Below are 16895 nucleotides of genomic sequence, written 5' to 3' on the forward strand. Positions count from 1 at the left end.
GTTTTACCGTTTTCCAAATGAATAATTAGTTTTATTTCAAGGTGACACTAGTCCAGTCTTCTTCACTGACACCAAGCTGAGGTGAAGTCAGGTATGCAAAATTTTGTTTACATCGTCTTTGTCTATTACTAATGTGCAATGCATCACACACAATGTCACACACCTACACTGGGAACAAATAGTCGAAAAAAAATGTGTTTGTCAAGATATACATTTTTAGTAACAATGCTTTTTAGTTATTTCCCTTCTTAGACATTCACTGGATGAGCATGAACATTGAGAATAATAACTGAGTCATTCGCTCTTTTCTGACTGAAATGCATTACTATTGCTTATATATCATTCATGATAAGAAAACTCGGGTTTGCTTGAGAATAGGATCCATATTATTGCTTAAATCATCTACTCCTGTTTTACATACATATTCAACCTTGTGAATGATATTTTAGTGCAGTATGGGGAAAGATTATGTATATAATACCTAAAATAGTTCACCCAACCTTTACACCATAGGCCCTGTGTTAAAAAAAACCCCAAAGAATTTAGAAACATCTGGAAATCACTTCTTGAGGCCCGACTCTTAAGTACAGATGCAGTTTGTGTGCAAGAATGAAGGAATGGACTTCTCAGATGGGCTGCAGTTCCCCAGAGGACGGGGAGGAGCCCATAACCACCAGGTGGCTTTATATTTAAGAATGTGTTTGTCATATACCAGTAAATCTTTTCAAATGTTCCCCTTAAACTCTTGTTTACACTTGAACCAGAAGGTGTTTGTGTCACTATCAGAGCTTCACAACAAGCCCGTGTGACATGTTGCGAGGCGGTTACTGAGTACTGTGTATTGTACTTTGAACTTCAGGCAGACAGAAGACAGGGCGAGGCTGAGTAGAATATGAACAATATTTATTTAAATAGCCGTACATGTTCTTTACATAATAAACACACAAAAGTAGTAACTTTAATCTGAATGGTGCCATATGTTAATTAGAAATTACAGTCATATCAATGGTGCTTAGAATTGAAATATAATTCTCAAAGTATTAAATGAACTAATAAGCATAGTCTACCTATAAAGTGCAACTTACCATTCCCAGTTAACTGAATGGGAAATTCATAATTCATATAGATTTTCTCACACTTACAGTATGTCTAAAAAAGTGAAGATGTGACCACACAGGGAAGCTTTTCAACTGTCCAGCACATTACCAATGCTGTTCTGATATTGCACACCTTTTGAAGAGACGGCATGTCTTTTCTTGAGGTTACAGCCATGTCATCGATTCTGCTTTACATGCATAGACATTAGACAAAGTACAGCATGTGTCATCTTATTGTGATTCAAAAGAAACAAAAACTAGACAAAGGTGAAAAGAATTACTGAGTGGCTTGGTTTGTGAGGAATGATGCTGCGGACTACACTGACGTTAGATCCTTATGTTTAGTGTCCTTTTCAAACACTTTATTGAGTTTAATGGAAAATACAACATTACAAATCATACATTTCACCACCAGAGTAGCAACTTGAATCCATATGGGAAATTCAAAGGTAGTTTTTTTTTTTTTTTTTTTTTTTTGCTTCTTGTCAGTTGCATTCTCTCGAGGATCTTTAGAAAAATGGTTCCTCTTTGCACACCCATTTCTCTGGCTTGTGTACAGAAAGGTGGGGACCTGTAGACTCAGAGTCATTTTGTCCAAAGGGTTTACAGGACTTCTCACGAGTGCTGTGACTGTTAGTTCTTGGTCCCATGGAAGTATCCTTTTCTCTGTCTCTGTCACAGGCCGCCTGCTTTTTTGAAATGAAATGCAGAGGCTGCTGTGTGTTGAGCCTCTGTTTCATTATTTTATGCTTCACTTTTGAGGGGGTCAGCGAAAACATAGGGTCAATGCTGGGCGATCGTGGACTTTTAATACTGGAATATGACACATCTTTGAAGGCGTTCGAAGATACAAAGTCAGTGGTATCCTCGGGTTTAGACTTATTCTTATCAACAGAGAAAAGTCCTTCATCAGGCATTTCACATTTTATGTCAGTGGCACCTTCATTGTCAGCTTCTTCTGTTTTGATGGTTGCTTGTTTCCCGTCCTCACTGAGGTGTGCAGAGTATTTGGAACCCGATGTGAAGTCCTCATAATTATACCCTTCCTCGTTTGTCTCCTGGTGTTTTCTCTCGTGGCTCCTCTTGGTGGCGAGGTAGAGGAACCGCTGGGGGCAGAAGGAGCAGCGGTACCTCTTTTCGGGGTTGGGGCTGCGGGGCGTGTTGTCAAAGCAGGAGCCATTCTCCATGCAGTTGCTGCAGATGTAATCGCCGCTGGCAGGCGCCTCACCTGGCGGACCTTGTTTGCCACAGGTCCGGCAGAAGCATGGGTGAGAACCAATGACATGCGCTTTCAGACCGGTCTCCGTGATGAAGGAGCTGTCGCAGATGTCACAGCTGTATGTCGCCCTCGGGCTACAGTTCCTACTGAGACTGTGTTTCAGGCCTGTGCTACCACCTGAGACGCTCTCGTAGGTCAGCCGACTACTTCTATCAGGGTGGGCCTCGCTGGCAGCGCTTCTGTCTCCTGATGCTTCAAGATAACGATGGAGCAGAGCTTTCCTGTGCTTATACCTGAGCTTCTTTCTTTTCTTTTTAGCCTTGTAAGAATAGTAGGGTCGCCAGAGCTTATCAGCTGTGTCACACTCATTGTGATCCTCGTTTGTTTCTGCCTCTGCACTAGCAGTGGCTTCTGTCCTGAAGCGGCGTCTGGGAGTCTCTGATTCCTCACTTGTTTGATGGCACCGACGTGGGCTCTGCTCCTCACTCACTTCTCTACTTCTCTTTTTCTTTCTGGGAAAGAGGTTAGATCCTTTGATTTGACGGCGGATGATGGCCTCGTTTCCAATCTTCACTGTTATCTGACAGAGTGGCATGGCATCACTGTCCACAGATGGACCCGGGCATGCGGGCTTGGCGATATACGTTTCTGTTTTGGCCCCTACTCTTTTTTCACGCAGCAGACTCTCTGTGCTTGTTTGAAGCAGCTCTTTTGTCATGTCCTCAACTCTTTTTGCAGAAGCCGATAGCTCACCTAACTTTGTAACAGTGCTCAGGGAGTTTAAGAATGGCATGCCGTGACTGATTTGCTCTGGGTTGATTAACACTGGTGGATCATCGTCGTAACCCTTTGTAGAGTCTGTGTTGGATCGCAAAGAGAAGTTGCTTTCATAACTAATGAAGGCTGGATCTCCTCTCTCACCTTCTCTTTTTTTGCCTCCACGAACTTCCACTTCACTGTTCAGATGTTGGTCCATATCTTGGTCACACGGCTTGTCAAAGCTGATGCGAGGCATGACGGGTGAGATGGTCTTCGTTGTTGCCATGAAGGTCAGAGGGAATGAAGCCGTATCGGGGTGACTTATCAGATTATTGTCTTCAAATGGAGGGATAAGAGAGTTGCTGCCGAGTGAGGACTGGTCAGGTCTTTCGGCGCCCTCAGAGTATGTCTGACTGTAAGTCTTATATTGTCTCTTTCGAAACTTCATGGGCAGAAGCCTGTAGAGCTTGATGGGATAAACACTGGCTTTCAGGCCACCATTGGCAGACTTTCTCTTAACTGCTAGACTGGGATCAATGCCGTGGAAGGACTTCTGATGGTTTTTCAAGATATAGTACGTCATGAACGTCTCCAGGCAGAAAATGCACTGATAGCGCCGTTCACCTGTGTGCCAAATCTCGTGCTTTGTGCGATACTCTGCTAAAGCAAATACTTTATTACAATAATGACAGGGATAGGCCCTCTGCCAGGAGTGTACATTCTCATGTCGTTTCAGACTGGATAGGGTGACATAGACCCGTTTACACACACTGCAGTTGTACCTCCTTTGGGTACCATAAGGCCTCACGGCTTTCTCTTCCTGTGGAAACTCTGACAGGTCATCTTGAAGGTGCTCTGCTGCAAAAGGACTCGATTGATTGGGAGAAGGAGGTTGACTCTCGACACCTTCCTTGTCCGACTCCTCGTCTTTAGCGTGGTCCGTCTCTTTGGCTGACGAATCCCCGCTATCCAGTTTTGGTGGGCCTCTCCCAGCCCTGGGACAGACCTGCTCATGGTTACGCAGCCTTTTCAGGTGTATGAACTTTCTGCGGCAAAACTTGCAGAACAAATGGCTAATGAAACGCTTTTTATGTACCTCTGAGTGGATGGTGAGAAGAGCATTATTTGTGAAGATCTCTGGACAGTGCTCACAGCTGTAGATAGAAATGCTGTCTTCTGTGTGAGGGGAAAGGGTCGGCGGACCCAACTCCATCTGAGCATTGTCAGTGACAGTCGGTGTTGGTGTGTTTGGGCTTTTTTCTGCTTCTGCCACTGAAAAAAGTGGCGGCGGTGTTGTGACAGCAGCAGGTCCTGCAGCAACATCATCAGTTAACGTGGGAGCCTTTGCATTTGGTTCATCTTTCTGTATTTCAGCTGGTGTCGGAAGTATACTTCGACCCAAAATGCCTGTCAGCCGGTGACGTTTTTTTAAGGGGCCTGCGTTCCTGTAAATGAGTTGCTTTGGCTGTGATACGACTGGTTTACAGAACTTTTTGTTGTCCCACTGACTAGTGTCTTTGTCCTCAGTGGATTTGCTTACTGCATATGAGTGTTCTGAGAGGGCGTGACTTGGCTCATTGCTCCCATTGCAGTAGGACGTAGTAGGACAGTTTGATGGAAGCTGTCCTGCGTCTGGTGACTGCCTTTCCCCGTTGGTTTGAACAAGAGGGGTGAAAGGGTTGCTCCCTGGACACACCTCAGTGATAGAGAAGGCGTTGGTGATGCGTGGCCCTCTAGCGCTGTCAATCTCCTCGAGCCTGGGAACTTCTTTCATTGTATTTTTGGACACTGGGGCTGTGGAGCAGTCTTTTGATTTCATATTTTTTTCCTGCTTCTCATGCTGTGCAAGCTTCTCTAAAAAAGGAATTCCAAGTCTTTTCCCAGCTGCTACCAGCCCACCTGTGTCCTCTGCGCCAGGGGATGTTACCTTTGAACAGTATATAAAATTAAGGATGGTGGCAAACACTTCAGACTTCAGGTCCATCAGCTCCAGCACTTGGCCGGAGCTCCATGCCTCAGAAGTGGTCAGAGCATTCCTGAAGTACCCACTGCAGGCTGCCAGGACGTTCTTGTGAGCCCGAAATTTCACGTCCTCCACCACAATGGTAACATCACAGAAGAGGCCTTGAGAGCGCTGCTCATTGAGCTTGCTGAGCACAGTGTGTGGGTGAGTGCTATCCATCAGGTTCTGAGTGCACGGGGACACCACAGTCATCTAAAAAAAAAAAAAGACAGAACAAGCAATTACATTAGGAATCACAGTTAATTTTCACAATACAATCTATTTTGAAAAAAGGTGTGTACATTTTATATTTGAAAGGATCTTTAGTCATTCCTATTTTTTAACACTAGATGGCAGTAATGTTCTGACAGATGAACCCCAGCATCAGCAGTCTGGTGACTGCAGTCATCACAATCTCCATCGCATCCTTGTTAAAAGGGCCAAGCACACACACAAAAAAAAAAAACCAACAAAAAAGAAAAACCAACACCTTAAAAATTAAACTTGATACAAACTCTGGAATTAACAAAACCACATAATTGTAGAGTCTTTGGTCTTCAACCGAATTGACTTAACTTGTTATTGACTGATACAATCGGAAGTGTCAAGTGTTGCTTTTATTATTGTTGGGGTTTATTTTTGTTTATTTTCATGAATGATAAACACTATATGAGACATTTTAAAAGATTGTCCAATTGTCAGGGCTTCAATTGAGGGAATGACTAGATCTTTGAACCTATTTATATAGGATCTTATCTCAAATGTTAGCTGGTAACTAATAAGTAGAATCACTCTTTGAAACTCTAGTCTGTGTTTGTTGAGCATGGCACTGGCTTCCCAAATGTTAGGTATCACTGGAAAATCCTCACTCATGAGTGATTTATACAGATACATAGAAATACAGAAAAAGAGTGTCTTTTCACTCAACAATGTGACTCAATATGTGTCAAAACTTTGCTAAGGACATACACATGCACTGTAATTATTGTGATTATACAACTCCAATTCTAAAACGTTTGCAACAGTGTGTGGGACGTAAATAAAACCAGGATGCAGTGTAATTTTCATAAATATTTTTTCACATTATAGAGTACAATGTTGAAATGAGATGTTTTACCATTTTAAGCTCATTTAAAATTTGCTAGGAGTGATTCAGCCCAAAATAGTTGAGACAGGGGCAGTAAAAGGCCTGAAATGTAAATGTTCAGAACTAAAACAGCCAAAGGGGCATTTTGCAACCAGTTAGATTAATTGGCAACAGGTCAGTGATTAGGGTTAAAAGAGCATTATACAGAGTCTGTATCTCCGAGAAGTACAAGTCAACAGAGGTTCACCAAACTGCCAAAACAGACTAAAAATGTTTTATATTCATTTGACAATGCATCTTCTGATGATTGGCAAATGCAGAGTACAACCTGGAGACAAGTCATCATTCCATCACAAACATCGAAAGACAGACAATCACACGCCCTCACACCTCTTTGAATCACCATGTAGCCTCAAACCCATGGGAGGAAACCAGAGTACCTAGAAAAACCCGATACACACACATGGAGAACATGCAAACTGCACACACAAAAACCCCCAGGCTTCACCTGGACTGCAACTGGGGAACGTCTTGCGAAGAAGCAACAGTGGTAACTCCTACACTCTTTGTGGCCCATTTTTCTACATTTGAAGATGTAAAACGTTAAATAAGATAAATCCTTCTAAACTACATGATGTTAGCCTAATTTCTGAAATCGTCAAGAAATCTTTGTGGACAAAAGACAAGGCCACAGGTCGGTTTATGATATGAGCAATCTTTAGGCACGAAAGCCAACATGATTACGTACTGGAAACTACTGTGAAACCTTTTTTCAGCAAACCCCAAATGCAATTTAAGGCTTTAACATGGAAAAGTTGCACGAATGCTTATAAGGTGGTACACAGCTTACATATATCTGCACAGCCTCTGTCAATGCTGAAAAGTACAGTTCTCTATATTGTTTCCTAATTCATATTTGGATGGATTAACTTTTGTTTTTGTACTTTGGCGTTTCATAAATTACATTCAATTAATGAATGGTTGAGCCCAGATCTGAATCACAAGGGGATTAAGTTTTTCTTCAAGCAGTGGAAGAACTGAGCTTCTGCCACTGTTTTATATCGTAACTAGTGCTAATTGATTTGTATGATATGCTGGTTGTACAGTTCTTATGAGAGGCCTATTCTGCACGTAGTGCGGAAAACATGACATGTGGATAATTGTGCTATGATGAACCAAACATCTTGTCACTTGTGTCACCGACAGTTGCTGTCAACTAACCATATGCCACCATTATTAGAAGCCGGATGAAGGAAATTGCAATTAGGAAAACAGTGATACAACGTAATTGATGTTAATAACAGCAGAAACATTTCAACATATCTTGTTGATGTGGTAATGAGATTTTAATTTATGTTGATGGTATTCTGATGAGTTGAAGACCAGTACACACTGGAATACAACACTGACCTGATTGAACAAGCGAAGCAGATTTTTTTATTGGATGATAGTTTACACACTATTTATATCCTGACACATCAACATTTAGAGTTTGATTCTGCAGTGTGACCAAATGTGATCCGGTAACTTTAGAGGAAGTTAAAGTTCATTCAGTCTGGCAGTGTATTGTCACTTGTCGTTACTGAGTCATTTTGCATGTGTTACACAGCATGCTGGCAGACACATGCATATTATTCTTTTATGAGGTGAATAATAACACCCGGATTAATGCATTTTTAATGTCCCACTCATATTTATAAGTAACTACCTTTTTTTTTTTTTTATCCTCCCCATATAGCTGCACCAAAACTCATGCAATGACCGTACAGCTTAGCATGAGACAGTCATTGTCTTCCTCGGTGAACTGCTACTCTCGAGGCAGCGCTGCTAAGTCTGTCTCTCCGTTGGAAAGCAGTTTATGTTCCGCATGTGCCTCCTGCTGCAAACAGAAGATTATTTCTTTAACCTGTGCAAATTTCTTTAGGAATCTAAACTATTACGTTCATTTTAGTTCTCTCTAGTTTTATTGCAATAACAACTTGATGCCAAATATTTGGAAGTGTTTTGTTGCATAATGTACAATGTTGTTTATTTGAGGTGGTTGTTAATAATTTATCACTGATGTAATTATTTGGTAAAAAAAAAAAAAGAAAAAAAAATCTTAACGGTTTTATGTTTGTGCAACAAATACAATATGGCTGCCATGCTTTGAAAGCCACGCAGACTGATGAAACACAACCGCCCTCCTGCCTTCTTTCTCAGACAGGCCTCCGTTGTCATGGCAACATGCTATGGCGCAGCACTTATTGGGATTCAGCTGGATGGCAATTGACGGTATTAGCCGTCCGGGTATTCGGTCCCTTCTCTCTCACAGGCATCCTGCCCTGTCTGAGAACCTGCAACACACAGCAGCCTGCAGAGCAGCCGAGGTTTGCCTTTGTCTCCGTTCAATATACTTTGTGTATGTGTAGTGGTCTGGGGGTCTTTGTCTGCAGAAGGAAATGGACTTTCTCGTCTGTCATATCATAAGTGCATGTAAGGCTCTACACATTATATACTAATAACTAAGTTTATAGCATTTGCATCATAGTTTTACCTTTTCGTCTAGGCTGCTTTCACACAATATCAGAATAATTTTTCTCAGTTTGAATCAATCGTTGTGGCTTATTGACACCACATGCTGAGCGGAAATTTTGAATTTGTCATCAGTGCTCATGAATTTGCCACACCCAACCTTAGTTCATCTTCAAAGCCAGTGTGAATTTTTTTTTTCTTTTTTCACTTCATCATAGATAAAGTAAAAACCCCCACACAATAAACCACAACCCAAGAAATGACAGTGCAGCTTACAAACAGTATTGTCAAACAAAGAGCGAAATGTCAAAGCAAAAGCCACTTCACGCACCTCTGCATAGCGTACTTCCGCATAAAACAAGTTAGAAATTGTGGGAAACCATGCAAAACATACCTTAGTAAATCAGAGAAAATGATGCAGCGCGAACAGGAAACAATGTCATGCAGTATCCCTTTTCTACAGCTCTACACGCCCTTCTATATGTTTAAAAACTGTTTCGGGAGAGCAAGGCGAAAGTAGTTTTTTTTTTTTTTTCTATGATGCTCGCTGAACAGTGGTGTTGTCAGAAGCGGAGCTTTTTCTGACGTCTTTCTTCCTCTCCCTCCCTCTCTGTGTGCAGATGACTCCAGCTCCAACGTCCTTCGCCTCGATCCATGCAGCCCTGGTCCCAGGCTAGATCTGCCCTGCCCTCCTCTGTCCTGCCACAGCTATAGGAATAATTCACGGCTTCTACGGCGTGCAGCTAAACCCGAGTGTGGGTCTGCCTTTGTGCTAGCTGGCCAACTGAGGCTTTCGATCTGGAGCCACTGAGCAGGAAACTGCAACTTTTATCAAGCATGGCAGAGGGCTGGAAGGAGAGTGGAGAGATGCAGGGTGCTACATCACACACCAGCTCCGCACTCGATCCCAGAGAAAACGCTCAGCTGCTTTGCTATTAGCAGCGCAAACTGAGGGGTCCTCTGCCGTACGGCAGACACTGTATTAAATCAGTCAGATCGCTCTGCTGCTCGATGTTGACCAAAAAGGAAAATGTCTTTAGCATGAAACATAATTATCTCGGGCTCGCTGAAGGAAGATGCACCTTGAATGCATAACGCCACACCATCTGTTTAATGCTCGTACGCACAGTCTCTGCTTTCGGTCGGTGCTTACGCAGTCACTGTGGTTAGGTAATGCAGAATGTGAGAGGAGATGGCACTGACTACTGTCCTCTTGTGTAACACGTCAGTCAAAGGACAGATGTTGATCTCTGTAGCGTCTTGTGGTTGAAGCATGCACGCAGACCGAATGAAAAGCCGAGAGGAAGAGCAGGACACTGGGTATACCTATATAGAGGCTGCTGATTGATGCAAAAGCAGCAGATGCGTCAGCACTGCAGACGAGGGGGAGGGGAGGTAGCTAAACACGACATGGCTCTGTGAGCCTCTCACCAGCCTCGGAGGACGGAAGCAACTGTTTTATTTACACAACGGAGTGTGGAGTCATATGACTGTCTTTTCCACCATTCAGACTCCTAGCCACTTCAAACCAGCTTCAAAGCTCTCGGATTTTATGGTACTGCCGACTTCAAAAGATAAGGAAATTAGCAGGTGCTGTATCTTCATGCATGCACGCACCCATTGCCCCGGAGGAAGAAAATGTGCCTTTCAATATGTGTTTTATTTTTTATTTTTTTTTGTAAGATACACTCACTCTAACTTTGGAAATCTTAGTTTCCGTGTTCAGTATGTATACCACTTCGCTGTTTTATGAATACACTCCTAATCACAAGCACAGGCTGACAGTAGTGATACACATTACACTGTCCAACCTATCAATACACCCACGATCACCAACCGGACAAGGAAAGGTTTTTGGCCTTTCGTCACAGTACAGTTAGCAGGTAGCATGGCAGGCAGTGTCTATCCTCACAGTTTTTTCATTCTTTGTTAAAGATTTTTACATCTTCCAAGATATTTCCCATTAGTTTATGTAGATTTGCCCTGAAAAGTGGGAGATTTATTTATATTTGGATTATCCTCTGCTATGACAATTATTGATTAACTTGTAGCCATAATAAAACAAAAACTAGGATTATTTTTTACATTTGCCAAAGGAAGTTAAGCGACCAATGGAGTTGGCCAAGAAGGTTATGTTTTCATCTGTGTGTATGGTTTTAATATATGTATTTTACCAACTTTTCGCAAAAAACTACTCACCGGAATTGCATGAATCTTCAGGGATGATTTGGCATCGTTTAGATTTTGGGACGATAACAGCTAACTGTTTCTGATTAAATCCCCCAAAAACTGCTAGAAAATTTCCCATACAAAGCAGATGAGAGAGGCACCTCAAGGAGGAAATCAGCATCTGTTGCCATGGAGACGCTCCCTGCTCAGTGTTCCACACAGTGATGTAGCCACCCGACCTACCTAGTTAGCATTGATATGAGCTAACGGCTATCATGCTAGCAATGCTAACTCAGTTCCGCAAACAAATGTGGCGTTGGCAAAGGTCTGCGCTCTACTGAGTCTAGTTCTGGTTGTTAAATTGAATGCACTGAATCCAATGTCAGTTAATTCAAAAGTGGTGAGCACTTCTAATTTATTGTTTTTGACTGATTATGGGTAGGAGATCGTTTAGATCACTTTTGGGACGTAGAGATCTTGTACATCTTCTGAAACTACAATAATAATGACAATCACTTTTGTTACTCCTTATTACACATTATAGTGAATTTTAATTATGAATTAAAACAATGACAATGATAATCTTTATACAGCATCCTGGGCCAACCCTGGGGCCTCTTCCCAGTCAGATGTGCCTGGTAAACCTCTAATAAGAGGTGACCAGGGGGCATCCTCATCAGATGTACAACAATCTTGACTGGCTCCTCTCAATGCAGAATAGTTGCTGCTTGATTATATCTCTTGTCTGGAAGCATCTTGGGTTCCCCTCAGAAGAGCTGGAAGAAGTTACCGGGGACAATGATATCTGGGCCCCTGCCACTGCAATCACATGTGGACAAAGCAGGAACTATGGACGGACAGATAGTAGTAACAAGAATAACTAATCTCAAATGTTGCTCTTGCAAAAGATGCTGCCATGTTTTTTTCAGTAGATAGGTGTGTTTACACCACCTGCTGATATACACACGTATTGCTCAATCTGCTGCACAAACTGACTCATAAATAACTCCGGCCTACATTTACAGAGAGCCAAAGGTTTAACAGAGGAGCAACATGAAGTGATATGGTCAGTGTCTCTGTAAAAACCCATATTTTATATAAACATTCAAAGACTAATCTTTAAAGTCATTATCAACAATGAGCTGGCATTATGAGCCGATATGGTCCTTAATAGCGTGAAAGGTTTTACACTTCCTGTATTGTCCAAATGTATGTCAGAAGACTGATTCCATACTTAGACTTTTAAGAATTTTAACTTTTGAGAAGCCTTTTTTCTTCCTCCTATAAACTCTGCCCAATCATAGCAGCCACCTGCTATCTGGCCTGGTTTGTGTGCTCGTGGTTCCCTAATTCATGGTAAAGACACACATGAGACGAAGTCGAATGAATAAATAAAACTCACCTATTTCTCTCGTGTGGAAAGACAGAGATTGAAGGTTCTCTTTCGATAGTGCCGTGTTTCAGGTTTTATTCAAAGCTCAATTTAAATCAGAGATGAACATATTTTGGATTATGTTTCAGAGAAATGGCAGTTTGTTTTGTGATTTCAAAGTTTGTCCCCTGACAGGATTGATAGGCATCTGATGGAAAAATACTGAGTTTAAACTCTTTTCTCCTGAATTATACTGCAGACTCTAACAACAGGCCATTGTCTGAGAACTGCAGACGTGACTATGAACTGTTGTTATAGCAACCTTTACCACATTTACCACATTTTTTTGTAAGTCCCTGCATCAGGGTGTTCTCATTAAACACCGTACCATTATCCTTGGATAATTGAAATAATCTTTTTTTTTTCAAGTATCAAGCAGTCTTCCTATACTTTGACACAGTTTTGGTTTTCACAGTCACATTCAATCACTGATCGCAAAATTCACTTCCTTTGCAGAAAGCACATAGCTAATAGTGCTGGCTCGTGGCATACGCTGAATATTCTGTATGCTGCACTCAATGTCACAGCTAGGAAGTGTTGGAAACCACATGACAGAGTACACAGGCCCCTGTGCCTCTGATTCTCAGTGAGCTCGGCTGCGGCCTGGAGGGACGATCATCAGCAGGGAGCCAAAGACTGCAGTACCAGGCTGAGTAGGCCTCATCCTCATTCTCCAAGCATTCACACACTTACCGCACAAAAACACCCCTCTCTGGGAGCATTTATGCAGCTAGCCATACGAAGACTTATACAGAGAGTCGCCTACCAATATGTCTCTGGTGAAGGTGCTGGCGTGCCTGCCTCTTCCGCTCTGGACGTCTTTTTTGGTGTTTGTTTAGAAGGAGGCGAGGAGAGCGACTACCCGGCTCCCATTCTTCCTTTGGGCCTAAGTTTAGGCCTGCACCATCGTCCTTCTTCACTGCTGTCTTTGGACTCTGGTCCTGGCAGAGGTTCCCTCCTTCCTGCTGAGCATAGTTGACTTCTGGAGGCTGCTGCCACTGCTGCGTCACTCTCGCCGCATCACTGACCCACAAAGAGGAGCTGCGAAGGAGGGGTGGTGTGCTGAATGAGTGGAACACAGGGACAAGCAGAAAACAAGCGGCACTGCTTCTACGCTGCTCCAACAAACAAACGGATGAGGCTTCCGCTCTGCCCCAGTGTGAGGCCTAGTTGCTGCCTGTGGTATTCAGGAAGTGAGTCTGGGAGACAGATCCTTTATTGTTACGTAATGAATATTTTTCCTCCCTGACCAGACTCAGCTGAGAAGGCTGTATAAGAGGCTAATAATAGGCCGGGGTACCTACCAGTCAAGGCCGCATGTCGGATCGCTCTGACCCAGCTCAGCAAAGGAATAGCTCATATTTAGGGAAACATTTACAATAGACCGATTACGCCTGTGTTCTTTTGGTGCGTTAACATCGCAGAGGATTTGTGGATCCCATCTTTATCCTTGTGTGACGTGTAGAAGCAACATCAAAACAAAGATGCAACAATGTAACTATTAACACTTAATAGACAAGATGTTTCTGATTCATGGAGGTGCCTGAGAATAGAAGAAAAAACTGTGCATACCTTGGTCTTTGTTTACTGTTGCTTGCTTGTGCAGGTTTCAGGTGAAGGATGGCAGATGCCCTTACAGACACACACATACGTACTAGGTTTCAAAGGAGAGTATGTAGTGGTGTCTAGGCCAGGATATGGTAACCAGAAATACAGCACTTGTTTTGCACACGTTACAGGAGGGTTTATTTGCCTGATCCTCCTCCTCCTCCTCCTCCTCCTCCGCCTCCTCCTCCTCCTCCTCCCATCATCTGACTCTGGTTTTGTCTGCCATGCTGCTCCCTCTGCTGGCTGCTCCGCTGAAAGAATCACACACACACACACACACACACACACACACACACACACACACACACACACACACACACACACACACACACACACACACACACACACACACACACACACACACACACACACACGATTTGCAATTTATGGATGGAGTGCGAAGGGCTTCCAGCAGAGGGCGCACAAAGCTTCACTGGTAAATGTAAACAGGAAGTGTGAGGCTAAAAATGACTACTGGGTTTTTATGATCTCATGTGTTGTTTTATTTAATGAAATACAGCAGGGGTCTTGAACTCTAATGATCAAAATTGACATTTCGGCAAATCTTTCACCAAATTCACCTTAGACATGTTAAACCTTAAACATAAAGCAAAGAAAGTTTCTAAACTTCAAAAGTAGTTTTGCTATTCATATCAAAGCTGTAGTTTGGGTTGGAATCATAAAATGAAATACCTGCTAAAACAACAGGCCTATCTGAGTCACCTAGAAATGGCAAGGGCTGCCTGCCTCTCACGGCTCAAAAACACGTTTGACTTACTCAGTCACTTTAAATGTGCCGTACGTGTGAACATGTGTGACTGTCTCTCAGGCAACTTGTCAGCTGGCTTTGATTTAACCCTCCAAGCAGTGTAGAAGATAGAATGAAATGAAGCAAACAAATAGAATAAAAAGTAAGCAAATAATGAACAGCCGTCTTTGAAATAAATATAACATAAAACTTGTATGTGCTCCTCAGTCATTCATGTTTATTTTTTTTTTACTTTTTAAAAATTTGATGATCATTTTGATTGTGCAGTGACATTTTGCAGGGGTTCCTTTTAGCACACTGTTTGACAGCCACTGTTGTTTATACTTTTCGACTTCAAAATCTTGAAATGAAGTGATTTAATTGCAGTTTTGGGAGGTGATTGTGCCATCTCAAACTGAAAGATAAGAATATTAAGATAGTCTGCTATCAATTTAAAAAAAAAAGTATATTTACATATGAATTTACGAAAGCTGTGTTGCAGCTCACAGTCCTGACGTAGCCTGGGCTTAATTAACCTATCAAACATTCACGGTTTACATGCCTCGATACTCAAAAAACATACAAATAGCAGCTGTTATCTGCTTTTGATTCTTGTGGCTTAACATTAATGTGGGAGAGCACTAGACAAAAATACTGTTACATTTTAAACAATACGTGAAAGACCAGGGTAAAATCACCATGAAAGATTTTTAGGATGACGACTACAGAATTAGTTTTTAATATTGTTTTTTTTTGTTTTTTTTGCCATCGGTGTGAAAGGAGTTAAAGGAGTTTTTCCTTCAGCCCATGGACCTGGATATGACCTCCATGTCCGGGGGAAAAGCCACTTCAGTGATTCCTCACAACCTGCTCCCAGAACTTCTCAGACTTGCAGAGCCGATGTCAGATGTTCCAGTCAGATCACAAGACGATAAAAGCACAGTGCAGACTTACAGGCGTAGTTATCGGTGTACAAACACACAAAATGGAAGCTGATGAAGGCTGCACCCAATCAGTTATCATTTTAAGAGGGGCTCACCTTTTTGACTCAGTGTGAGGCCTATGCCAGCAGCACAGTGTCTCCTCAACTGCAGGTGGGACACGATTCTGAGCAGGATGTCTTCAAGCAAATGCTCCAGATGATCAGACTTCCCCTGGCAAAATTATCTGGTGTACTCCAGGTCCAGGATCTGCTGACTGAACAGGTCAAAAAAGAAAAGGCAGGCAGGATTTGTATCAGAATGTAAAAAGTTACAAACTCTTGTGACTCATGATGGATTTAGAATCAGAAAAACAAAGAACAGGGCAGCAGTATTGTATAATGGTTTGATCATAGCAAGAAGAACATGTTCAAATCTGGTCCCACAGTCTAAAAACATGCATGTGATGGTAACTGGTGACACTTCTGTAGTGTCAAAGTGAGTGCTATTATCTGAGTGTGTGTGTTTGCCCTGTGATGGAGTAATAAACCCAGATCTTCTGTGGATGCAGTCTGGTCCAGATTCTTCCGTTGCTCCATGTCAATAAAGACAGACGTCATTATCAGGCTTTTTTTTTTTTTTTTTTTCATTTCCTTCTTGTGTGCATGAATTTGCAGGTTACCTACAACAGTCCAAAAAGTTCTAGGTGGTCGCTTTTGTTCAGAAATCTCAGCTTGAAAAAAAACAAACAAACTCAAAAAAAGAAAGAAAACCAACTTGGCTCTGTTCAAAATGTTATCTTCCAACAAAACTCACCATCTCATCTCGGACATGAGCTCAATTTGTGATGTTTCATCACCTTTGACCTCAGTATTTAAATTAATGCCTCTATGGGCATGGACTGTATGTTCCTCCTGAGTTCAGATGAGTTTAAAAGCCCTGTTTTAAAGTTATTTCACTTGTGTATGAATGTTAATGGGCCGCATGATGGTGCAGTGGTTAGCGCTCTCGAAGGTCTGGGTTCAATTACTGGCCGTGGCCTTTCTGTGTGGAGTTTGCATGTTCTCCCTATTTGTGCGTGGGTTTCCTCTAGGTGCTCATGGTTTCCTCAAACAGTCCAAAAACATGCATGTGAGGTTATCTGGTGACCCTAAAATGCCCCTCGGTGTGAATGTGAGTGTGTATAGTTATCTTTGTGTTTGCCCTGTGATCGACCGGTCCAGGGTTTATCCTGCCATGACCTCGATTGGCTCCAGCACGTTATGACATTGAACAGTATCAAGTGTTATAGAACATAGATGGATGGATCAATCTCGTGTTTACTGTCATATTATGCACGT

The 16895-nt window shown here is 42.3% G+C and overlaps 1 protein-coding gene across 2 annotated transcripts; it reads right to left on the bottom strand.

The window, feature by feature from the left end:
- Nucleotides 1-893: 893 nt before the first annotated feature.
- zbtb38 (zinc finger and BTB domain containing 38) lies at nt 894-13993 on the bottom strand. Of its 2 annotated transcripts, XM_080459265.1 has the most exons (3): nt 13852-13993; nt 13046-13320; nt 894-5290 (listed from the first exon to the last, which is right to left on the bottom strand). In XM_080459265.1, exon 3 carries the CDS (start codon nt 5288-5290, stop codon nt 1607-1609), a length of 3684 nt encoding a protein of 1227 aa, XP_080315391.1. In that variant the 5' UTR covers nt 13046-13320; nt 13852-13993; the 3' UTR covers nt 894-1606. The 2 variants fall into 2 exon arrangements, with proteins under 2 accessions (XP_080315391.1, XP_080315392.1); XM_080459266.1 differs by lacking the exons at nt 13046-13320; nt 13852-13993 and adding an exon at nt 9073-9478.
- Between the last annotated feature and the right edge of the window lie 2902 nt (nt 13994-16895).

The sequence above is a fragment of the Lipophrys pholis genome (genome assembly GCF_963383615.2).
Source record: "Lipophrys pholis genome assembly, chromosome: 3".
NCBI classification, from domain to species: domain Eukaryota; kingdom Metazoa; phylum Chordata; class Actinopteri; order Blenniiformes; family Blenniidae; genus Lipophrys; species Lipophrys pholis.